Consider the following 23,551-nt stretch of genomic DNA (forward strand, 5'->3'; position numbering starts at 1 on the left):
GTTCGTAGACTGACAGAAAGTAAACACACACAGTGAACAAACAGTAGGAGAGTCGTTGCTAATTAAACGTATTTGGGGTAAGTCACGGTACATGCAGCCATTAATGTCTCCAGGAAATGGATGGTCCTGTGCTGCGGAGGAGCCTCTGCTTTGACTCACAGCGGAGTGGGAGAGTTGCAGGGAGAGGTGAGTCTTCCCAGTGTGCTCAGCTGGGAGACACTGACAGGAACTGACAAGCGCCCAGCGAGGTCATTGTGCTGCACACAGTTCCCTGCGGACGATGGGTTACCATGGAAATGAGTTGTATGAACATTATGCTGAGAAAAGAGTGTATATATAGACCACTCTGTGTGACTTGTTAACACTTCTTCATAGGGCTGGGTCATATGGACATAAAATTTTACCATATTTATAAGCACTTCATAAATGCTAGGACTGCACAAGAAAAGCAAATATTAAATCAGTCACAACAGTCTTAAGTTCCCAAAAATACATCACTTTGCTGTAATGCAGCTTTTAAAATAAGGAAAAGACGTATCACGATGTAACAAAATATATCTCATATCATGAAACTGACATAAAATTAATGCTTTTACTCTGATGTAGCTGATGACATTTCAAATCCAGTAAGGTACATTTTATTTTCAATATATATATATATATATATATATATATATATATATATATATATATATATATATATATATATATATATATATATTAAAGCTCTAAATGTGTCAAATATACAAGTTTGTTGCTTTATGCATTTTGTTCTTTGAATGGGCTTCTTTTTTTCATCTTAGCACTTGTTTGTGACGATTTTATAAGCATAAAATTCATCTTATAAGGAAATACAGAACTAATATGAGTTTTTGCACCTGTTACTCTCAGGTAGGCAAATGGCACTTCCTTTGCCAGGCCCCTGAATATTTCCTGAGAAAAACATGTGTTAAGTTTTCGTTTACAATGATATTGTTATATAGTTTGAATTTTGATCGTGTAAGAATAAATATGTGAACCCATTGTCTTTCCCAGCTGCATGTGGCAGTTATGGAGCACCCGCAGGCTTATTTTTGCATTAACAAAGTAAGCGAGAAAAATAAATAAATATTTCTGTGTGTTTGAACTCCTACAGAGCTCCTGATAGCTTGAGGGGAAAATTCAGCTCATAAACTTTCAAAGAACCCGAAAACCAAGGTTCAAATGCTTCAACTACAGAATTTACTCTGGGCTAGACTGAGATCCAGTTTAGGATAATATCACATTCCTTTTTTCAGGTATGGCAACAGGTTAGTGTGAGCGCTGAAGGTGGATCTTTGAATGACTTGCACGTAAGTAAATGCTGGGAAAGCTCTGTGTGCACAGTGTAGGCAAAAGTCAATATTCATAGCTGCGAGGGCTGTTAAGAGCTCAGGAATTGAGACTCAAGGTCGAGAATGTCTTGATAATGTTAAGCCTCGAGGTGCGTCAGCGAGTTCAAGCCATTTACTGAAAGGAGTGCCGTTCAAGTACCTTTTTCAAAAGCTTTAATGTGCCAGAGAGCAGGTATTTGTCTCTCACGAGTAGAGTTCAGTTGGTATTAGTCATCGTGAAATCTCTTTGTGAAGCCAACGAACGTTCCAATTTCAAACAGATGACAGGATTTTAGATGGCCTAATTATAATAATAATAAAAATAAGTTTGAAGAAAGTGCCTTCATTCAAAATAACACCCACAAAATCATAGAAAGGAGTTCCAGAAATATTCGGGCGTTTTTGTCATGCAAGTCTTAGTCGAGGCTCAGTTCTGAACAGTGAATGCACTCTGGGTTTACGCTCAAGCACACATATCCTGTGTGTTGGTGTGTCTGCATGTTTGTGTGTGTGTGTGTGTGTGTGAGAGAGAGAGAGCAAAAACACAGCTCAGTTGGCAAGTATCATCAGATCACCAAAGTGTGAAAGAGGGGAATAATGTCTCGGTGTTCAGGAGGGTGATCTGAATACAAATCAAGCTCTATTTCTCTCTCCGACACACAGACATTATTAATGAACACTGGGCTGCACAGTAATAACATTTGGAACGAAGAGTGAAAACACCACCACCACCAACAACAACAACACCACAAACAGTGCTTGTGTGTTTCTGCTGCAGTGCAGACGTGATGGATGGTGAACGGGTCAGCGTCACAGGTTCCACTCAGGCGCAGGTTGTGAATGTGATTTAACCTCAGCCGATCAATCCTGCAGCGTGTCTCGGTCTGATGGAAGCGTCCAGGTGGAGGCCAAGGCCACCCAGCGGACACCAGTGACGGTTTGGCTTTCTCTGTGAAATATGTTTCCGTGGGGAACAATTACACATAAATCACAGAGGAGAATGAATGAATGCAATTAATAATCATTGGGCTATATTCAGCAGGCAGGGTGCTCGGGTCCGTCAGTATGAATAGCTCATCTTCTTAAAGTTAACTCAGAGAAACTGTAATTATTCATGTGAGAGTTGTTTTTTTTTTACATAAAATATGGAGAAAATGTTAGCGCACCCTGTTGGAAAGACACACTAGGAGTATAATGATGCCAAACACAGCACAACAATATCTACTTTCAACGGCAGTAATATAATAATACTTGACACATTGTTCAGTTGTTGTGCTGTTTAGAGTCTCTGTGGACAAATCTGAACTTATACTTTGGCTGCTTTGAGCCTCAAGACAAACAGTGGAGGAGATTCTCTCATGAAATGTACTAAAAGACTGTATCTTTGTACAGTTCTGAGACATTTGTACTTTACTTAATTTTCATGTTTTCTCTTTCTTTATAGCTCTACTCCACCATAATTCTGAAATAACATTTTTAAAACGAGCAACTTTAGCTACTAGTTGCAGAGCAAATTTAGTTTAACAACACAACACACAATCAGAAATGATTCAGATGTCATAATAGAGAATTAAAGGTGCAATGTGTAGTTTTGGGGAAGATATATAGTATCAAAAGAGCAAAATCTTCATTGACTGATTTTTTTTTATGCCTAGACAGACTAAATAAACAAACTCTCCTTGTTTTCATGACTGTATAAAGTGAATAAACAAACTGACCTTGAAGGACAACACAATATTTACTGTTTTACTTTGTTTATATGTGGCGGACCCTGCCACCTTTCTAGCTTCAAACAGTGTACTGGGACCTTATTTTCCTCTGAGAACAGCTTGTTTATTCAGTTATGGAAAAAATAAACATTTCCAAGTTTGTATTATTACCTCATTAAAACTGCAACTATTACAATACAATATTACAATACTAAGTAATAATGTACGACTTAACCTTATAACTCATTTTCTGAGTCTTTGATATCTTAATTGTAATATCGGGCATATCTTTTAAACAAACAATTATACATCATAAAAAACAAAAAAAAAAACAAAGAACAGTTGGTTAATAGTTATTCCAATGTTAAGAAGCAATGAAATGCTTTACAGCATATTTATTAGCAATTCTTTATTGGAAAGTTGCAACTGATGTTCATTATACTTAAATAAATAGTGTGTTATATGTGTAAACATTGGTTGGATGGCTGTTAGAGAGTTGCTACTGATGTTGTTAACCTTTACAACTGCTTAATGTGTTTTATGAACCATTTCACTGTAACTTAACTATAAACTATTATATGTATTAATGATGTTTATTGTAGTGTTACCCATTACCCTTCTTCTTCTAATTCTTCTTCTACTTGTTGTTGTTCTTCTTCGTCTACTACTTATTCTTCTACTTGTAGTTGTTGTTCTTCTTCTTCTTCTACTTGTTGTTCTGGTTGTTGTTCTTCTACTACTTCTTCCTCTACTTCTTCTTCTACTTGTTGTTGTTGTTGTTGTTGTTCTTCTTCTACTACTACTACTACTTGTTGTTGTTGTTCTTCTACTTCTTCTTCTAGTTGTTGTTGTTGTTGTTGCTGTTCTTCTTCTGCTGCTGCTGTTGCTTCTTCTTCTTCGTTCCTGCTCTGCTCTCTGCTGTGTGTCAGCGGCGCCATCTTCCGTCTCACCGCGAGCTGCGCAACAACAAAGACAAACAAACATGGCGGCGTCCACGGAGCCCGCTCCTCTGATATTTAGCCCTTTTTCAGTCACCAGACTTATTTAAAGAGAGACAAGTTGTGTCCGAAGTGTCTAAAATAGGGTAGGTTATACTTTACTTTGATAAACGTTGTTATTCAAACACAGTTATCCGGCTGGAAAACTGCGAATGTTAAACAACACAATAACTCTGACATGTAACACTGTCCTCTTGCTTGTTTTGCTATCGAATCTTTTAATAACAGCAAACAGGTGCCGTGTTCACATTAAAGGACATTCGATGCAGTTATACATCTTATTTCAGTTCTAAAATATTGTGACTTTTTAATGTAGTATTTTCTTTATTGCCTTATAGATGACTGAACAAAAAATTTGTGCGCAGCGTCGTAGCCAGGCTTGTTTTAGAAATACTGCGGTCATGCAATCTATCAAAAGATCAAAACATATATATATATTAAGATATCAAAGACTATACAAAGGACATGACCTCAGTGTCCTCAATGGTAGCTCCGACCCTGTTTGTGCTGTATATACCTGCTTTATGCTACAGTTATTAGCAACATACTCTTTGTCAATAAACAAACATTTTAATCAGTGTTTTAGTGTATCAGTGTATCACATGAGGCTCTCTGTGGTGTGCTGATGTGTCCGTCTCCTCCACAGTGACATGTCCAGGCTGGCTGTGGTGTGTGGAGGCTCCAGGGGCATCGGCAGGGCCGTGTCCCGCCTGCTGGCACAGAGAGGCTGCAGGGTGGCTGTCGTGTCCAGGGGCCAAGATGCTGCCCGCGCCACCGTGGCATCTCTACACGGAGGTACTGTGATGGGTCTGGGTCAGTCCCTGTTTTAGTCAGGTACTGTTTGTTTTGTTGGGGTGTTTCTTGTGTTCTTCAGCAGTGCGAGCAGCATGAAATCTGAGCCATGTCACAGATACTTACAGCTCAGCCGATCCTGCCACAAATTATTTTCTTGAAATGCAGTGCAGCCACACTGTACTGATTTCATGCTCCCGTGATATGAAATAAAGGAAATGTGGATCTCCAATGCCTGTTATAAAAGATCCTTTAAGCATTAATATAATCACAGCCCTTATGTGTCTGCCTTCCAGTTGACCACGTGGCTCTCAGCTGTGATGTCTCTAAAGAGCTGGAGGTGCAGAAAACCTTTGCGATGATCCAGAAGACCTGTGGAAACATCTCTTATCTCGTGAACGCAGCCGGCATCAACAGGTGAGCAGGAGCTCCTGTACTGAGCCCCACTGTATTAACAAAAATATATAGGGGCTTTTTACACACAGAATGCCATCATAAACACTGATATAAAGAATAATCTTGCCTTTTGTGTGTGTGTGTGTGTTTGTTCAGAGATGCTCTGTTACTGAGGACCAAGCCGGAAGACATGGTGGCTCTGCTTCACACCAACCTGCTGGGCACCATGCTGACCTGCAGGGCAGCACTGCGCAGCATGCTGCACACACAGGGAGCTGCCATCGTCAATATAGGTACTGATAGATCTGTTGTCCAGTCACCTTTATGATTAGTGTCATGTTTTCTGTTCAGTCACTAGGTGGCAGTGCACATCATTGCTTCTGTCTTCAGATTTACTTTTGAAGTGTTACTTTAGAGGCCCATACTGGTAGATTTCTTTGGATTTTCTTTTACATATTTGGCCTGTTAACTTTAAATATCTTCTCATGTTGAATGAGGTACGTTTTATTTTGTTTTTTACATTAATGTCAAACAAGCGTTGACAGCAAGTTAAAAGCCAGACATCATTGTATAAACAGAATGGGTTGTGAGTAAATCAAACCAGGATTACAAATGATGAATGTGATTTTAATTTCACTCTCTCAAGGAAGAAGTGAGATACTGAGACACTAAAACCAGAGGCACAAGTTTTTAGCTCTTGTTAATGTCAACTGAATCTATTTGGTTTGTGGAAAACACAAGACATTTTGAAATATCATGACAGAAACACAGACATTTATTTATTATTTAGAGTAAAATACTTGTTCCTTGAAGCAAAATGTGGCAATTACTTAGTCTTATTGTTTGTGTGTTGTCTGTAGGGTCTGTTGTGGGCCTGAAAGGAAACGCTGGTCAGTGCGTCTATAGTGCCAGTAAAGCCGGTCTAGAAGGCTTCACACGCTCTTTGGCTAAAGAAGTCGGTTCACGCAATATCAGAGTGAACCTGCTGGCTCCAGGTACGCTGCCACTCACCTTCTCTCTCAGCACCTGCTCTGGGCCTGTTTTTACCTGTCACCTTATGTTCTCTCTCTTGCTTCCAGGTTTCATCCGCACCGACATGACCGCAGAGCTGAAGGAAGAGGACGGGGTGCGCTCCATCCCGCTGGGGAGGTTTGGTGAGCCGGAGGAGGTCGCCCAGGCTGCGCTCTTCCTTTTGGAGTCTCCCTACATTACAGGACAGGTGCTGGTGGTGGATGGAGGACTGCAGCCGGCCATGTAGGGACTGGGGCCTTATGACAGTGAGACAGGAGAAAGCCTCGCTCTGCCTTTGCCTGGAAGTTGTCTTGTTTAAGGCGTAGAAGCTGGAGACCGTTGAGGAAATGACTCTAAAAGAAGAAAGGACAGTGAGCTCTCTGTGAGGAGCATCAAACTGATAAAAACGTGGATATTTACACCTTAAAAGGCTTCATGGCTGAAGCTGAATGTTGCTGAATGTGTTTGAGTGTGGGATTGGATGGAGAGTATTTGTTATCAGCTGTTTTCGTATCAAATTTCTTGCATAGAACAAACAAAATCTTTGCACGAGCTCGGAACAAAACCGGTTACTTGTTGACATGGGACACACAAACCCACATCTTTCAGAAGATCACCGTCCTAACCCATCTTTTTGCTGAGTCACCCTGTCCAGCCACATTATGCGTGACCTGATGTGTGTGTGTGTGTGTATGACAATCGTTCATGACTAACGCTGCTGACTCCAGAGTGTCTGGCCCAGTCCGGACCTCCGTGCCCCGAGCTCCTAAATTTGATCAGTGGATTGAACTCTCTTGGTCTTTTTTTTCCATGACTGCAAAGCTCCCGCTCGTGTTTTGTTCCTCCACCTCCCCCGGGAGACCCCCTCGCAGCCAGCGGCACATGTTTCCCCTCCACCAGCGGCCCCCTGAGCCCACCTCTGGAGGGGCCTGTCGAGGGGCCAGGCATGTTAGGCCGCAGCTGGAGGAAATTAGAGGTAGTGGTGGAGGTGGGAGGGGGGTATTTTTAGCTCGGGGAATGTTTTGAGTGTCTGGTTACAGCTCTGGACCTGAAGTGTGGATGGATGAGGTTGGAGGTGTCTGTAATGCCCAGTGATGAGATATGAAATGCTGCGTTGCTGACATTAAAACATGCTGTTACCATCTGTTAAGTGTCTTAACTGTGACTTTGAATGAGCAACTTTGATCGTGCTCTGCCTGTGTTATGTGCACTCATTTCCTCAATCTTAGATTTTCCGGTCTGGGTCAGATAACTTTGTGGAAGTTGCATTAAAAAAAAAAAAAAAAGTAACACATAACACATTGCTATACAAAAAAAAGAAGAAAAAGAAGTGAACACAGTTGGCCTTAATTAAAATTAACCATACAAAAATAGTAATATGGGTTTTAGAGCATTGTTATCATGAAACAGTTTCATTTCTTAAAAATTGCATTTCAAATATTTTAAAGACAATCAAAAATATAATCAAGTAATCTTTGGACAGGTAACAGTTACAATTTTTTTTTTCAAATGTAATTTGTACTGAAAATAGTTGTTTATGTTATGCATTCTGTTCCTACCCAACCTGATGGACTTTTCTTAAAGGAGACCTATTTAAATCTACTTGTGCATTTAAGAGATCTTCAAAGTTAAAAGGATCTGAGTCCACACCAACAGAAGCTCATCTCTCCCACAGAAAACTCTGCTCCTGAAATGCCTCATCAGTATTCCCCTCCTTTCATTTGGTGACTTTGTGACTGTGCTGTGTGAAACATTTGTTTAATTTACGGCTTTATTCACAGTAGAACTTAACCTAACTGGAAGCTGAAAATTCGACAGAACCATAGCGAGAGGTGCTGGCTCGGGCGTGTGTGAGCTGACCAATCAGAACAGACTGGCTATTCGGGGGGGGTTTAAAGAGACAGGAGCTAAAACAGAGTGTTTTAGACAGAGGGTGAATACAGAGTTGCAGCACTGGACACTGTGAGAAAACTGATTTTTGAGCACTCAAGCATGTAAACCTGTTCTAGCTGTGAACCAAAATAAAATTATGATCCCGAAAATGAGCACAATATGTCCCCCTTTAAAACATTAAACTCAGATCAGTGCTCTTTAGCAGTGTTTAGTGGTATTTCCACTGTGACTGATGTGTTTTTTGGCGTCCACTTCTTGTTTGGGAAGGAGTCTGCCAGTCTATGAAAACATCTCACGCTGTCTCTTATGAGTTTGATTTTTATTAACTTTCATAACCTAAAATAATATCAAGAGAACAATCCATATACAGGCATTGATTGGCATAGAAATGTGCAAACACAGTTAACTGTCAGCTGATGCAAGCTCTGAACAGACAAAGAGAAAGATGTCCACTTTGTATGGAGTTACAGAGGTGACAAAAATAGTAGATATAAATATACCTTGCCTTTCACTTTTCACCAGCCTGGAGTGTTTTCTACTCTTGAATTCTGGGTGAAAAGTGTTTTTATACATCCTGGAAAAAAAGTTGTTTGGCACTACGTCCAAAAGTAACATGCAAAGAAGTTGTGTTTGTATCGAGCCTGAAAGTGTTTTTAAGGCAGTAAATGTATTTATAAAACATCATGATACAGAGAAGGTTGTTTCATCAGTGAACAAAAGGCTGCTGAGATAATTTACGTAAAGATTGCTGGGGGGGGGGAGTCTTTTTTTTTTTTTCATACAAAAATAAAATGGACAATCTGTGACGTGTGTGACAAATACTGAAACCTTTCACAGCACCCTCTCTGGAGTGAGAGCATTTCAATTCACACGTTTTAAAATAAACCATCAAAGAAGAAAAGAAAAAAAAAAATCTCGAAAATGACCCACCAAAAGTTTCCTGTCATCTTCACATCCCTCTATCAAACGTTAACTTACCACATTATACATGTCCGTCACAAAAACCTGCCTGTTTCCGTCGCTGTCCCTTCCTGTGTCTGTCAGATCTGACCTTCTTTAAGTTCTGCTGCACCCACAAACAATCAAATCACTCACGTGTGAGCGTTCCTCTTCCCCAAACCTCATTTCTTTTGCTAAAAAAAAAACAAAAAACACTAAACATACTGTTTGTAAGGCCCGGCCTTTTCCAATATCTGTAAGCTACTCTACCTGACATTACTGAGACTGTATGATGCCCCGACTACAACCTGTAGATATCAGCACTGTGCTACACAAGCCCACATAATTAAGTCTGTGATCTTCTTTGTCAAAGCTCCAACGCTTTGAGTCATTCAGCCTCTTTTCTGTCCCGCTTCTACACAAAGTCGGTGCAGTGCTACGTATAGATACAGTATTAGTCTGTGTAATTCAAATGGCACCACTTGAACATGCATAGTAATTCTATGTTTCATTTTTAAACATGTTTTTAAATCTTTACAGACATGAGAGGCACTTAAAAAGATGCAAAACAGAGTCAACAGTCGTACAGTTCACGAAACATGAGAGAGCGTATTTATGAGCAGTCTTTCCTCGTGGTAAACACTTCAATCATTCCAGGTCCAGTTGATAAAATGAAGCATGGGGCAACAACTTGAATGGATTCTGTGATATAATGGATTGTGTCAGACTATAAAAACATATGAAATGTGCCGCTGCACCGGCTCACTCTGCCCACCGACCCTTTAGTTCTGTTTCTGCAGTTCAGTGATAGAGTCCCTCAGGTGGACAGGGGGTATATGGGCAGCTTTCAGGGTTTTGGGGTTTTTTTGACATCGCAATCCTCCCTGTGGTGTCTACAGGTCGTCACTTTCCACCAGGCCGCCGGGCTGCAGCGGGCTGGAGTCGGGGAAGAAGGCTGCCTTCACGTCCAGCCCTCTCTCTGTCAGTGCGGCGTAGCGGCTGGTGGAGGGACGCACCTTCTTGGGCTTGGGGAGGTTGGGCTGCTGCCACTGAGCTGAGGACGAAGCAGAGCGGGAGTTCGGTTAACATTTTTTATTTTTTTTTAAAATCCATATGAGAAATACTTGATTTAAAGGGGCACTGTGTATATTTGTAGAAGAAATTCAAACTCAGAATCTTAATATTTACAATATTAATGAGGTAATAATACAAACTCAGAAATATTTATCTTTTCCATCACTGAATAAACAAGCTGTTCTCAGAGGAAAATAAGGTCCTAGAACACTGAAGCTAGAAGGGTGGCAGGGTCCGCCACATATAAACAAAGTAAAACATGTTTTCCTTTAAGGTCAGTTTGTTTATTAGTTATGAAAACAAAGAGAGTTTGTTTATTTAGTTTGTTTAGGCATTAAAAAAAAAAGAAAATCAGTCAATGAAAATCTTTGTCTTATGAGTGTGTGCTGCAGAGTCAACGCTCACCGTGGACGTCGAGGCGTGCAGTGCTGGAGACGATGCCTGCGTCATTCTTGGCTGACACTGTGTACCAGCCAGCATCTTCTTTCATGGCCGGCTGGATGATCATGCACAGGTAGCCACAGTTGTCCTGGTGCATGCTGGGAAAGAAAATTGACAGAAATTTGAAGATCCCCTTCACGTGTTTAGAAAGAAAGTAAGGCATACATGAGAAATCAAATTTTTTTTTTTGTACAGGAATTTAAATCAAATGCACTTATTTTAAAATTTAAAGTGAGGGATTCTGAGGCATTTTCATTTCTGTAAGTGGATCTCTTGGTAGCTGGACTGTGATTGATAAACCAAATGCATGAACATAAAAAAAAACCAAAACTCTCTGTTGTTTTTGGCGGCCAGAAATAAGCCGATCCAATCAATTCATTCGGCCTGTGTCAAATGATTGGACAGCCTGCCTGTCTACGTACATACTTGCCCGCCAGTGTTCCATGAGGCTAGGTGGATATATTGCTAAAGCTATTACCAAGCTAGATGCAAAAAAAATTGCAAAGGCAGTGCAGCTAAAAACTGTTTGTTGTTACTGTTTAATAGTCGGTGAACAGAGTTGTTCAGCAGCTAACCCAGTTAACATTAGCTTTGCTTGCTGTTGTTCTGACTTGAGAGGGACTTATTTTATTGTCCATATAGAAGTGTTACTTGACACATTTAATTTACCTGATTCTGTCTGTGTTGTGAGTGAAGGACTCATTCTCCCTCTTCCAGAAGATCTGTGGGTACGGGACTCCTGCAACGCGACACTCCAGTCTGACAGGATGACCCTCCGCCACGCTCGTGTTCTGCAGCTTCTCCACGAACGAAGGGGCCTTGTGCATCTCTTTAGCTGTGGGAAAAACAGCACATTACTGAGTGTTTTCTTGTTCCAGACTGTGCCAACATGAATCTTCTGCACGCTTGTGATGTAACGACTGCATGTTTCTGTTTACCTGCAACGATGAGCTCCAGGTTAAAGGAGTTCTGTCCGGCTCGGTTGCTGGCGATGCAGGTGTAGATGCCCGCGTCGCGGCTGGTGACGGGCTCGATGACCAATGAGTGCACGCCGTTTTCCCTCACCAGCATCTTATGAGCGGAGTCGGGGCGGATGGTCTGTCCGTTCAACTGCCAGATGAGGTCAGGTGTGGGCAGGCCGCTCACCTACAGGTCGGGAAACAGACGTTAAAAATCACTGAATGAGAGAACGCTTGTTCGCAGTGAAGTCTGGAGTAAGTGAGTATATTAGCTGCATGTGCTCTGTGGGGGCGGGGAGTGTTTATTGGGAGTATGAAAAAAGCAGTGTTTGGTTAATCTGTCTGTGTTGTGTTCGTCTGGAGGAGCCTGGTGGCTTTTGTCATGGGAAATAAACTGCTGCGAGAGGAGAGCAGAGTAAATGTGCCACTGCGGGCATGCATATGTTTGGTATTACAGAGATCAACAGTATTCACTGATAACACAAAAGAGAGCAGACTAAGCAGTGATAAATCCCTCTGGAAGCGGCCCAGTACACTTTTAGAAGTCGGGACTTTTTTAAGCATGGAAAGTTCGGAAAGCCACAAATGATCTGGAAATAAATATTTGCTATAAATGTCCCTGACTTTAAGGGCTCTGAAGGAATGGAGACACGGAGTTTATTTCTGACAAGCGTAAAAAAAGGCAGTCTTTTTATAGTGAGTTAATTGTGGGTCTGTTTCATTTTATGACATGAACCCGTTTTCAAAGAGTTTTCTAGAAAGTGCTGCAGGCTGGAGGGAAGAGGCCAGGTGACGACGAAGGAGATGAAGGCGGAAAACAAGCCCGAGTGGTGTCGGGGGAAAATGACTGGAGAAAACCTGATCCCACTTAATCCCTGAAAAATGACACCTCTGTGTTCTCCCTGTCTGCTCTGAGCCATTCAAAACGCCGAGGATGTGATCAAACATCTCGTCTCCGCTAGTTTTTTCACTCCCTGCAGAAACTGGAACGCACAGAAATGTTTCTTTGGCAGCGCAGACAAGGAGCCTCCCTGAAAGCAATACAGACGCTGAATTAAAGGGCGGATCTGAAATGGCTTTCTCTATTACTATGATTAACATATTCTCTTTGGTGCGGGCATTTTCCTCTCCAGTCATGTCTCCAATATTTTCAACTGTCTCTCTTTTTCTTGTCTTTATCAAAGAACAGCAGCACGGATCGGATGCTGTGTTCACCTGCAGGAGAGAAGAACAGGACTTTTCAGTGGAGGTCGGCTGTTTGCTGAACTATTCCGCTCATTTAGACTGTGACCCCATTCTGTTAAACTTGATTCAAGCAGATTCTGGCATAGCTTGTCCACAAAAAAGGCCTTGAACCTGCGGTTGTGTATAAAAAAAGTCTTGTTCGCATTAAAGTTCATTGCTTGACATGCCACACCAGACCAAAAAACATGGTTTGTAATTTGTCTTTTCTCCTTTTAACTTTGAAAAATGTCCCTCAGTCAGCAGTACTGTCTCCAAAGACTTCTTCTATGAGTCTGTCAGCCCTAGAAGTTGCATAAAGCTAATCTTAAGCACTACAAAATGTTAACTTCAGCAGTAAAACAGTGCCAGAAGTCCCCAAATGCTGATCAGTGAATAACTGTTTTAGATGAAATTTGTCTCAGCCATGATATATCATACATCAGCACGCTGACCTTCCTCCCACTTTCATCACCCTGTGCACTCATGTTGGTACAGGTCGTGTTCCCAGTTATAAAAGGTGTGTATTTACCTTGCAGTCCATCCTGCACAGTCGGCCCTCCTGAACGATGAGGTCACCGGGCGCCTGCAGGAAGTGTGGGCGAAAGTGACGCTCCTGGATGTTATCGTTCTCATCGCCGCTGTCTCTAGACCTGGACCTGGGTCTGACAGACAGACGCAAACAGACTTTTTATTACTTTGAATTCATTTGTATTTCAAAAAGGTGGAATTTTAACAAAAACTTGGGATTCATTTTCTTCATGAAAAACACATTTTGTGAGGGAATATCAACAAATCCCAGCTTTAAGAGGTATTTTGTTTGAACAGAGCCGTACAGTTTACACTGGTTGAATGTTAAACTTTTCACCAGAAAACAATTTCTATATAATGAAGCATGAAGACATGGTAACATCAAAACTGCTATTTCTTCATGATCAGTCAATAGTTTTAGTACATTTCTGACTGATTCAACACAAGTTCTTACATATTGCCCCTTTAATATATTGTAATAATGAATATAATACTCTCAGTCTTGATATAAAAACTTTCCACATTCATGGAACGACAGAGGGAGAAATCTAGTTTGGTTGACCAAAACTACCAGAAAAAGTGATTAAAAATGCTTGATGAAGTTGACACTTTGCATGTGATAACAATTGTTTGTAGTTTCAGTAATAATCTACACAAAAATTGGCAAAAAGGCATTTTAACTGCTTGAATCACAGTATATCCCGTCTTTCATAGACATAATATGAACTCCTGGGGCCTTATTTCCTGTTCTGACATCCTTCCACTTGCTCCTTCTTGACCCATGGGAGTCTCCCTCAGCCCTTCACAGCAGGTCAGGACCCATAGATGTGACTCTGCCCTAAAACAGTGACATCACCGCTCTGACTGCATGTCAACCAGGGAGGCAGAAGAAAGCGAGTGGGAGACACAGATTGTTATCTCCACCTCTTCTCGTGCAAAAACATCTCTGGGCTCAGGGAGTGTTCATCTAGATAACAGATTACAGGTGGGGTTTTTTTTATGCACTGTAAGGAGAGTCTCTGATCTTGTGTGCCTTCTTTCACGATATCTGGGCTCGGATGAATGCATGAATGCACTTCGTATATGTAGGGTAGTTAGAGCGATGGAAAACAGACCAGAGCAAACAGGTTTTTTTTTCCCTTCTCATTAACACAGAGCTTTTCTCTCCTGAACAGACGGTTTCACAAAGGAACAACTGTGAATCAGCTCGCATCAAACATTTGCGTAAACAGCAGCATCTTGGAACATTTCACGTCAGAATAAGAAGTGCGAGTGAGCACAGACGTCTTGCAGATGGCGATCAGCCTGCTGCAACGTATGCCAGCCAGTAAAACATGAAGAAAGGTAATCCTGTGCTCACCTGCGCATGTGTCCGGGTGTCGAGCGCTGGCTGCGGCCTCGCTGGTTCACCGCCTGGACCATCATCCTGCCGGTGCAGCTCACCCTGCCCTGAGAGACAGAGAGAGAAGGGGAGGGAGAGGGAGCTTACGAGGTGTTGACACTTCACCACATCACTGGCAGCAGTCAGACCGGGAGGAGGAAATAAAATGTGAGTGTCAGAGCTGGAAAAAGCTGTTAGAAAGCCTGTAGCACATGAACGTTTGACCCTCAGGAGGGCTTTAGTGATTTCCTGTCTCATTCAACGCCCTCTTCCTCTTCGGGCTGGAGACAGACGTGTGTATGCTTTGTTATTCTTTTTAATGAAAAGGTGCAGAGAATTTACTACTATATTTTATCTGGTGCAGCCGTCTGCTCACCTCAGGGTTGCCTGCCATGATGGTGTAGTTGCCGTCATCATCCAGTGAGGCTGCGGCGGTGTGCAGGGAGCAGGTCCCGTCAGCGTCGCGGCTGATCCTGTAGTGCTCGCTCCTCTTGGAGATCTGCTTGCCATCTTTGAACCAGTAGACCTGGGACACGCAACAAGACAGATCAAACAATAAGATATGATTTAATAGATACTGATAAAAGAAGGAAGTATTTGCTTTAACTGCCTAAACTGTGAATGGAGCACATCACATTTTACATTTTTTAGCTTGACACAAAAATGTGTTCTCATCTCTTCCCCTTTCTTTCTGTCTTCTTTTTCTTTATTTCATCAGTTCAATCTGAAGCCTGTCATCAGCATGTCATTATCATGGACAGAGCCAGACAGCCGGTGTGTGTTCTTGCCAAGCGCCTCCCCTTATCACAACATGGAGCATATGTACAATATCTGTACCCTCCATCATCAACATCACACATCAGCGACTCCCAAGCAAGGAAGCCGAATGCTTCATAATCATCAACATTTATCTGATATTAATAATCTCATCCCAGGCGATGACATGCTCAGTACATGCTCCCACCTTTGGTTTGGGGTCTCCCATGACCTTGCAGGAGAAGGTGACCGGCATGCCCTCGAAGACTTTGTAGTGTTTTAACTTCTGGTCGAAGGACGGTGCCACCCCCTGGCCGGCAGAGTCTTCATCGTGCTGCACATCGTCGTCTGACTCCTCCACTGGAGAACGCTCCAGACGGAATTCAATCTCGCTGATGAGGCGCTGCTCGAAGCTGGACACTTTGTACTCCTGCAAACCAGAGACGGAGAGGAGATTAGCAGGAAGCCTAAAACAGACATACCGCATTAGGGTTTGTGTGATCACGTGGCAGAGGCAAAGCAGCATGCAGAAAGCTTTCAATGGAACCGTGGTTGCCCTCTGTTACACCTTCATTAACCTGTCTGCATCGTCACCCAAACTACCAACTTTCTCCCAATTCTCTAATTCAGTCTGCCCAGATGAGCCACTCCTTCCTCCCACCAGCTCCATCAATCTCTCATCAGTGCAGCTCTGCTGAGGCAGAGGGAACATCTGCAGAGCTGCATGGTCTGATGACACATCACACAGATAATGACAGGCCTCGGGTACAGCTGCAGAACCAGCACTTATCCTCTCAAACTCACTCCAGCACTATAGAAGTGGCCCATTCTGATCTACTGAGGTGTTATCCTGCTGCAGCATGTTCCTTTCTTAAATCTTACAATGTAATATTGAGTTTTCCTAATTGCTACTTAAATCTCAAATGTGGTACATCAGTGCGTGCTTTGCAGAGAGAAAAGAGTGAATTCTGGCTGAAACGAACGTGCTCACTTGTGTTGCAATCAGGCTTGAACATGCTTCATTATCCGAATCGATTCAAACTACCCGCACTGAACAACAACAGTCTGTAAAAAAGTGTCTACATGCTCAATCAGCTCTCTTCTCTTGTGTTTACCAGACACACCTGCCTGTGAATGGACTCCACAGTCAGTGTGGAGCCACACGGCCTTTTGTGAGCCATGCGTTCCCTTATCAGCTAATTCCCAGGCTCTGCTCTGGTCAGAGTGAACAAGCCTTTAGCGTGACTTTGTGTGCACGTCCACACACAGTGACATGTTGCACAGAGTGAAGTGAAAGACAAAAAGGTGACAGAGAGAAATGAAGGTTTCAGCCACCTTTTGAGGGAAAGATTCTCTGTCAGATGACTTGTCTTCCTGTTGAGAGAAAAAGGGAGTTTTTTGTGTGTTTTGTGTTGTTCTGTCACTGTGCATCATCACACAGGGAGGGAAACAGTTATCCTGTGTGTGTGTTTGTGTGTGTGTGTGTGCATCTTACCTGCACTTAAAACAGATAATTTGCATTCACACGCTCAAGCATAAAAATACGACATGATTATAGTTGTGTTCAGTCATGCAGTGCAACAGTGCCACAACCAATCAGATCACTCCTCATGCCAACAGGCTACAATCACACTGGGATGACACGATGCCAACTCGATCTCAAGTGTCAGTGTGGACACAGCTTTGTTTGTTCTTGTGACGTTCACTACATCTGCATTGTGACTTCACTTAACTACTCAGTGTGTGCTCTCTGTTAATGCCACTTTCACCTCTGCCATTCTCTGCTGCATACTAAGATCTACTATATAGCTTGAAATACCTTAACTAAATAAAACTGAAGACCAAACTGCAGTTCAAAACACTCTAGATGGATAATACAACTACAAGTAAGAGGCTCAAATGAGGTTTAATCCTCATTACTGCGATGGATTATGTGGCCTAATTTTAAATGACAATAATCTAATTATAAATATACAAATTCAGACTTTTCTCAATAGGTGGAAACAAACCGTGATAAAGGGTAAACGTATCTGACCATTTGCACACACGACAAACACAAAAATGCCAGTTCATTCGTACCACCAACACCTTGTGGAGGTGCTAGACTTCCACACAACTTTAGACTAATGACTACACAAGCCCTCAAACGTGTTACTCCCCAGTATGTTTGCAGCAACATTGGTTTCCACCAGTTTGCATAAACAGAGCTTTTTATGGAGGGCTCTGGAGGACTTTATAGTGTTTATACACCACTTTCATAACTCGCTCTTCGAGTGTTTACAGGGACCAGAGCTGGGGGGTGTTCTCTAATTCAACAGTATATGAAGGAAAGCCAGCAGTCATGAGATAGGAATGACACCAGCAACATATCGGAGGACCAAACAGAAAATAGCACTGTGATTGAGTGTTGTTTACATGCAACAGTGGGATTAAAAAACCAAGTAAACGCTGCGGGTGTGGACATGTTCGTCAAACGCTTCCATGCCTGTATGATTTCAGGTGAGTGTGTATGCGTGTGGTTTGCCCTTCCAGGTGTGTGGATCCTAAAAAACAGCCACCGTACCTGTGTGATGGGCTCCTCCTCCGTCTCCTGTGAGTTTAAGACTGTGGCAGCGTTGTCAGCACCCAGCAGTCTGCGAGCCATCTTCTCCTCATAGGTTAACCTCTGGAAGCAGGGATTAATGCGGTCAGCGGGGGTTAGTGTGTGAGTCGCAAGAAAACACACTTATACACACCATCAGCTACTGTATCAACACTTTGTGTTAATGAGGGATGGAGAAAACATTATGAATTTATTTAAGGGGGAACAACAGCCATTTTAAATACACACTTATGGGAAGAAAAACTGTTATAACTGTGTTACTGAACACGCTCATAACTGCCTGCACACAGCTGTTTCAGTAGAGGAATAATTGAACACACACACACACACAGACACACACCTGTTGACCATTGCTTATGCGCTCCTCTTTAAAGCGCAATTTTCTCTCCAAGTCTTGGATGACGGCGTCTTTGGATCCTTGGATGTCGGAGTCAGAAGGGGCCCGGGGCGTCCTGGTGACCGAGGACTTCCTGGGGAACGCTTTGCTGAAAGAAGCAAAAAAACAGAAACGTTTGTCAACATTAAAGTTGTGGCACTTTGCTCTGTGACGCACACACGTTATCTCAATATGCAACTCCCCTCGCCCCTCATGCTCCTCTCTGGCTCTCTCACATCCACTCTTATCTGGACGTGTCCGGCTATTGCATTCCAGCGTGTGTCTTCTTATCTCTCACAACCGCAGCAGGAATGCCAGGGTGAGAGGGGGAGTGCAGGAGTGAGTGAGGGGCCGATGAAAAATGACTGGCAAAGTGTTGAAGGCGGAATGCCCTTGATGGAGGAAAAAAAAAATAAACACAATTTCTGCCTCTGGGACAGCCATCAGAGGAGGATTATCTCCACAACAAGAGATTTGTATCTGCTAACTCAATATGCAGAGGCCGGAATATAAAACCAGCAACCCCTCAGTCCATAGGAGCTGTATGAGTAGTCATAGATCCTGACGGACAGTTCATTATGAAAGGAAACTACAATCATGTAATTTGAATGTCCTCTGAGATCCTGCTGTATATTTTCATGCCAGCTCTTGCACCTTGAGAATACTTCGGGATCAACGTGTGTGGGTTTGTGTGTGTTTTAAAGGGCTCTGTATTTAACGTTTCCCTGTAAACATGCTGTGTAAAAATGTAAGCGTGTCATCTTCCATCTTGTAGACTTCCTGCCTCCAGTTGTCAGCAGTTTTATCTGACAGGGAGCTCAGCTCGCCCTGTATGAAGACCACACAAACCTTATGTAACCTGACAGAAACTCTAAAGACACTGTAAAGTACTTACATAGTCCCGTTGCCTTTCGGAAGGCCCAGAGCGTTGAAAATAGGACTGCCAGGTGATGAAGGGGTGGAGGGTAACACTGAGGACAGGAAGCTGGAGGCTGGAGATGGAGGGACGGAGGAGAACGGCGAGGACATATCCGAGCAGGCTGGAGATGAGGAGATAGGTGGAGGAGGAGGAGGCGGAGGTGGAGGGAAGTCTTGGGCTGGGCCTGATGGAGAGGACAGGTTGCTTGAGCTGAAGAAGGGTGGAGGTGGCGGCGGGAAAGATGGAGAGCTTGGAGACTCCACGCTGCTGGACTTGGTAAAAGGGGGCAAGGTGACCCTGCTGAAGGGCTTGTGAGAGGTGGGAGGAGACAGGGGCGAGGACAGGCTGGACCCGGAGGAGCCAGAGGACTGGGTGACATAGCCCGCCCCGCCTGGGCTCTGAGCAGCGATGAACTGCTTGGGCCGGGCGTAGTTGAAGGTGCTGGCCTGCATGGCTGTGTTACTCTCCAGCTCCTGGAAGGAGGGAGGAGGGGGTAGAGGTGGAGACGGTGGAGAAGATGGAGGCACTTCCTGAGGTGGTTGCTGAGGTGGAGGTGGGACTGCCTGGTTCTGCTGTTCCTGCTGCTGCCAGTTGGCTGCTTCCTGCTGCTCCAATAGAATCTGGTCTTGCAGCTGCTTCAGCTGGGATGCGTTCCTGTGAAGCAGAGGGACGATAAACATCAGTGACACATATCAGAAACTACAAATGTCTTTTGTCTCCTCAGCAATTTTCATTCCTCACCAGTAACGTAAATGTCTCTGATGCTGCCTAAAATGCTGGAATAGGTAGGGGAGAGTAGATGAGTCTATGCACTGATCTGATACCAACAGAATTAATTTATTAGAAACAGGACCCGGTTACTTCCCAGCAGTGTTCTGAACACCTGTATGTAATTTAAACTGCACAAACAGCCAATATCCCAAAACAGAAAGTGACTCGTGTAACTTCAAGTATATCCGTAACATAACATCCACACAGTGCTCGTAGTATACAACTATTAGAAAATAACAATACTGTATGGGCATGGGACGATATAGAAATTGCATCTCATGATTATCCTGGTAAGAAAAAAATACATATATCATCATTGATGAAAATAAATAAAGTGTTCATAAATCATAAGGTCCCCCTGCATAAATGAAGGATAAGTACATGCTGGACACCTCAGGTCCTTTTTGGAATCCAAAGTATTTTCACTCATTGGATTTGGCTTCTTGTTTTGTTTTTTGTTTAGGACACAGCTCCATGGTGATGATCTTAGGATTTTGCATTCATTTTAGGACAGTCCTTTCATAAGCTAGACAACTTTTTCCAGCTCCCTCATGTGAGAATATTCTAGATTTATCCTGATTCCTGATGACTCCGATCATGGAAAATCACCTTAATCCTGAGTGTTTTTATCATTATCTGTGATAAAATCTTATACTCTCCCTTTTCTTATAATGTATGCACAGTATATTTTCTTTTAAATTAAATGGTTTTGGATCAGTACTCTGTATTGTATACGCAAAAATTCAGTTATCGGAATCTTTATCAGGAAGGAGAAAATGGTTCGAGAACATCTCTATTCTTGATGGGGGAGGGGACGACTGTAACAAAGTTACACACTTGTTAAAATGTTACAAAATCACACAGCTGTTTTCACTTTATGCATGACACCATCGCCTGCTCTCAATCCAACTGTAGTCAGACCACAACTGGCAGAAATCTTCAGTGCCAGATGTGAGCATAATCGATGGAGAGTTAAAACGGCAATCAAAGTGCTGGGACGCATCGAAACGTGCACACGTTTATCATGAAACACACAAAGGATTCTGAGGAATCCTTGTGCATGTGGTTGTGAGTCTGACGGTTTTCAACAGGAACTGAACTGTTTTTCTCTGGTCTGAAGGCGACAGCTTGTCAGGCAAAGCAGTTTTATGTAGACAAATTGTGTGTGTGTGTGTGTCAGAGTGTGTTCTGAGAAGGAAACCACTGCACCAGCAGCACGGACTGATAGGTTATCAGCCTCCAGCCTTTAACAAAGCGTTCTTAAAAAGCCAGCCTGTTGACAATACATCAAGTATGGTAAAGGAATGGGGAGATAAGTGTAGTAGTGTGAAAATCAGCCCAGTTTTAACGGACTGGTGCGGCGCTCAGATGAGAACCAGGACCAGTGAGCCACACGGCTGAGGTGTGGCTCTGAATGGCAACTGTGATGAAAGAAAAACAGAAATGCAACGTTGCCTTGTCATTTTGCCAGGGATGGGTCCTGACGATGAAGTATTGTGTTTTTTCACAGAGGTGTGGTTGTTGATTCACTGTGTTGTGGGAAAAAGGGATTTTTTTAGAATTGTGTAGCGTCATCAGCTTCGAACCTAAACTTTTTACTTCCTCGTAGAATCACTGAAATGAACTCAACGTGCACCAGGAGGGTTTTTAAAGAGCACTAACTTTGAAAACCACGAGTGAACTCTCAGAAGCTCTCCTTCAGGACCAGGAAGGATCTGGGAAAGGTTGGAGTTTCAAACCTTTAGAGTATACAGCTATGTGTGTGAGACTGATGAGTTCTTCATAGGCAGCCTGTTCAGAATATACTGTGCATCCCAGCGGTGCATGTTGTCAGGAGTCCACCAGGACTGCGTTCACGTGCCCAAATCGTTTCCAGATGTTGAATAATCAGTGGAGCCTTTCGACTATTTTTCATGTGTGAGAATGCAGAGAGAGCCCCCCAGCTCTTCACTCTCCCCTCGTATACATTTGCAACAACACGAGTGGATATTTCACAAAAGTGACAGTTGTAGCATCGCGTAACAAATCTGCTACACGCTCCAACAGCAACATGACTGATTAGTCTGTCCTAGCCAGTTATTTTGGTCATATGCTCTCCTCCAGAGAGGACTTCACATGCCCAAATAAATAGTCGTTAATTCAAAAGCCTCCATTGCGATCATTCCAGCACATCACAACCTGGATCTCCCCTTCACGGACCACGAGAGCACAAGATCGATTCAACGTGTCCCCCTCCTCCCTGTATACATTTTCTTCTTTACATTCTCAAAACATCTCCTGTTCGGCCCTCCACCAAAAGAGTGCTTTTACAGGAATAGTTTGGCAGCTTGTGAGGCTCACGGCGCTCTGCAGCGGTTTGATTCCTTTTTTGGCTGTGTTCTCGGAGCGTCGGGGAGAAGCACCCTGCCCGTCAGCTCCAGCAGAGAGGAAACACACTTCATTTCCTCGCAGCCTCATCCCTCTGAAGCCCGACACACGGCTTTACTGCCTCAGCATGAGGGGACCTCAAGACCTTCACAGCGTTCACCTATGTTTTTGACAGAACAGATAAGCCTTGTAGCAAGAAAAACATCTCTGTTCGACTGTTCAGTTTTTGACAGGGGGATATGTATATAATTGTGTAGAGGAGGAGGCAGAGTGGATGTTATCTAGCTGCAACTGACATCACCCCTTTGCCTTAAAAGGTGCTTTCTATATAAAGCGGCTACGGCTAAACAAGCACCTCCATTCATTACAATGCCAAACTGCTGTGTGGCCATCTTTCATTGTATCATAACATACTCTGTCTCTGTCTTAGTATGGTCAAGAGTCTGTGCAGCATGTGTTGATACACAGTCACGTTGTCCATCTGCACTAAAATTAACTTTATTCAAAAGGTTTTTAATTTTGTGAGATTAGTTTTGCCTCTTGTTTAGCCATATGGCATGCCTCATAATAAAATGAAAAGGTCAGCTTGTATAATTTGCAGCTGCATGAACAGTTTTATGGCCCACTTGAGCATTTACATCAAGGAGAGGACGGAGGGTCATCCAGACTGTGTGACTCTGCAGCCTCCGGCTCTGATCGTCCAGACCGTCTTGACCACAAAGTGCAGGACGAGGCCGCTGTACTCGCACCGTGTCCTGCCGTTTCATCCCAGCTGTGCCCTGCTGTAAAACCTGACCTGCACCTCGTGTAAACCATTATAAGGCATCTACAAACAGCCCCAGAAGCAGAACAGGCCTCCATCTCTCTCCCTCTCTTATTCTTTGTCTGAATTAGGAGGGAAGTGTTCCTCTGTGGCCATGCCAACGGCTCTGTGTTTTGCTGTTCTAGTCCGGGCCAACTGGCTCTGGCTGCTGAGGGGAAAACGCTCCAGCTCCTCTGTCTGTCATTCTGCAACACACAGTTACTCTTATGTCTCTCTTTCTTTGCCCTGATTTTTGGTGGT

General features: G+C 43.1%; 2 protein-coding genes across 8 annotated transcripts in view; one reads left to right on the forward strand and one right to left on the reverse strand.

The window, feature by feature from the left end:
• The first annotated feature begins 3,956 nt into the window (after positions 1-3,956).
• Positions 3,957-7,402, forward strand: cbr4 (carbonyl reductase 4). Its single transcript, XM_037113455.1, has 6 exons — positions 3,957-4,145; positions 4,706-4,854; positions 5,148-5,268; positions 5,404-5,540; positions 6,108-6,242; positions 6,327-7,402. Exons 2-6 carry the CDS (start codon positions 4,710-4,712, stop codon positions 6,503-6,505), a joined length of 717 nt encoding a protein of 238 aa, XP_036969350.1. The 5' UTR covers positions 3,957-4,145; positions 4,706-4,709; the 3' UTR covers positions 6,506-7,402.
• Positions 7,403-8,453: 1,051 nt separating this feature from the next.
• The window catches only part of palld (palladin, cytoskeletal associated protein), a 60,205-nt gene continuing 45,107 nt past the window's right edge, over positions 8,454-23,551 (reverse strand). For 6 of the 7 annotated variants that reach the window (XM_037114483.1, XM_037114484.1, XM_037114481.1 and 3 more), the window contains 12 exons: positions 19,327-20,004; positions 18,396-18,540; positions 18,017-18,118; positions 16,789-16,827; positions 15,662-15,883; positions 15,074-15,223; positions 14,677-14,765; positions 13,318-13,450; positions 11,544-11,751; positions 11,275-11,440; positions 10,570-10,703; positions 8,454-10,144 (listed from right to left, as the gene is read on the reverse strand). In XM_037114483.1, the coding sequence (XP_036970378.1) occupies positions 9,984-10,144; positions 10,570-10,703; positions 11,275-11,440; positions 11,544-11,751; positions 13,318-13,450; positions 14,677-14,765; positions 15,074-15,223; positions 15,662-15,883; positions 16,789-16,827; positions 18,017-18,118; positions 18,396-18,540; positions 19,327-20,004 (2,227 nt within the window). In that variant the 3' untranslated portion in view covers positions 8,454-9,983. The remainder of the gene's footprint in view (positions 10,145-10,569; positions 10,704-11,274; positions 11,441-11,543; positions 11,752-13,317; positions 13,451-14,676; positions 14,766-15,073; positions 15,224-15,661; positions 15,884-16,788; positions 16,828-18,016; positions 18,119-18,395; positions 18,541-19,326; positions 20,005-23,551) is intronic. The other variant, XM_037114485.1, reaches the window with a different exon arrangement.

The sequence above is a fragment of the Acanthopagrus latus genome, chromosome 11 (genome assembly GCF_904848185.1).
Source record: "Acanthopagrus latus isolate v.2019 chromosome 11, fAcaLat1.1, whole genome shotgun sequence".
NCBI lineage: Eukaryota > Metazoa > Chordata > Actinopteri > Spariformes > Sparidae > Acanthopagrus > Acanthopagrus latus.

What these genes read in the sequence shown, in the direction of transcription:
- cbr4 (XM_037113455.1), top strand. Translation starts at nt 4,710, where the DNA reads ATGTCCAGGCTGGCTGTGGTGTGTGGAGGCTCCAGGGGCATCGGCAGG. An exon ending in CGTGGCATCTCTACACGGAG is followed by an intron (nt 4,855 to 5,147) that starts GTACTGTGATGG and finishes TCTGCCTTCCAG; the next exon opens with TTGACCACGTGGCTCTCAGC. An exon ending in AGCTGCCATCGTCAATATAG is followed by an intron (nt 5,541 to 6,107) that starts GTACTGATAGAT and finishes TGTTGTCTGTAG; the next exon opens with GGTCTGTTGTGGGCCTGAAA.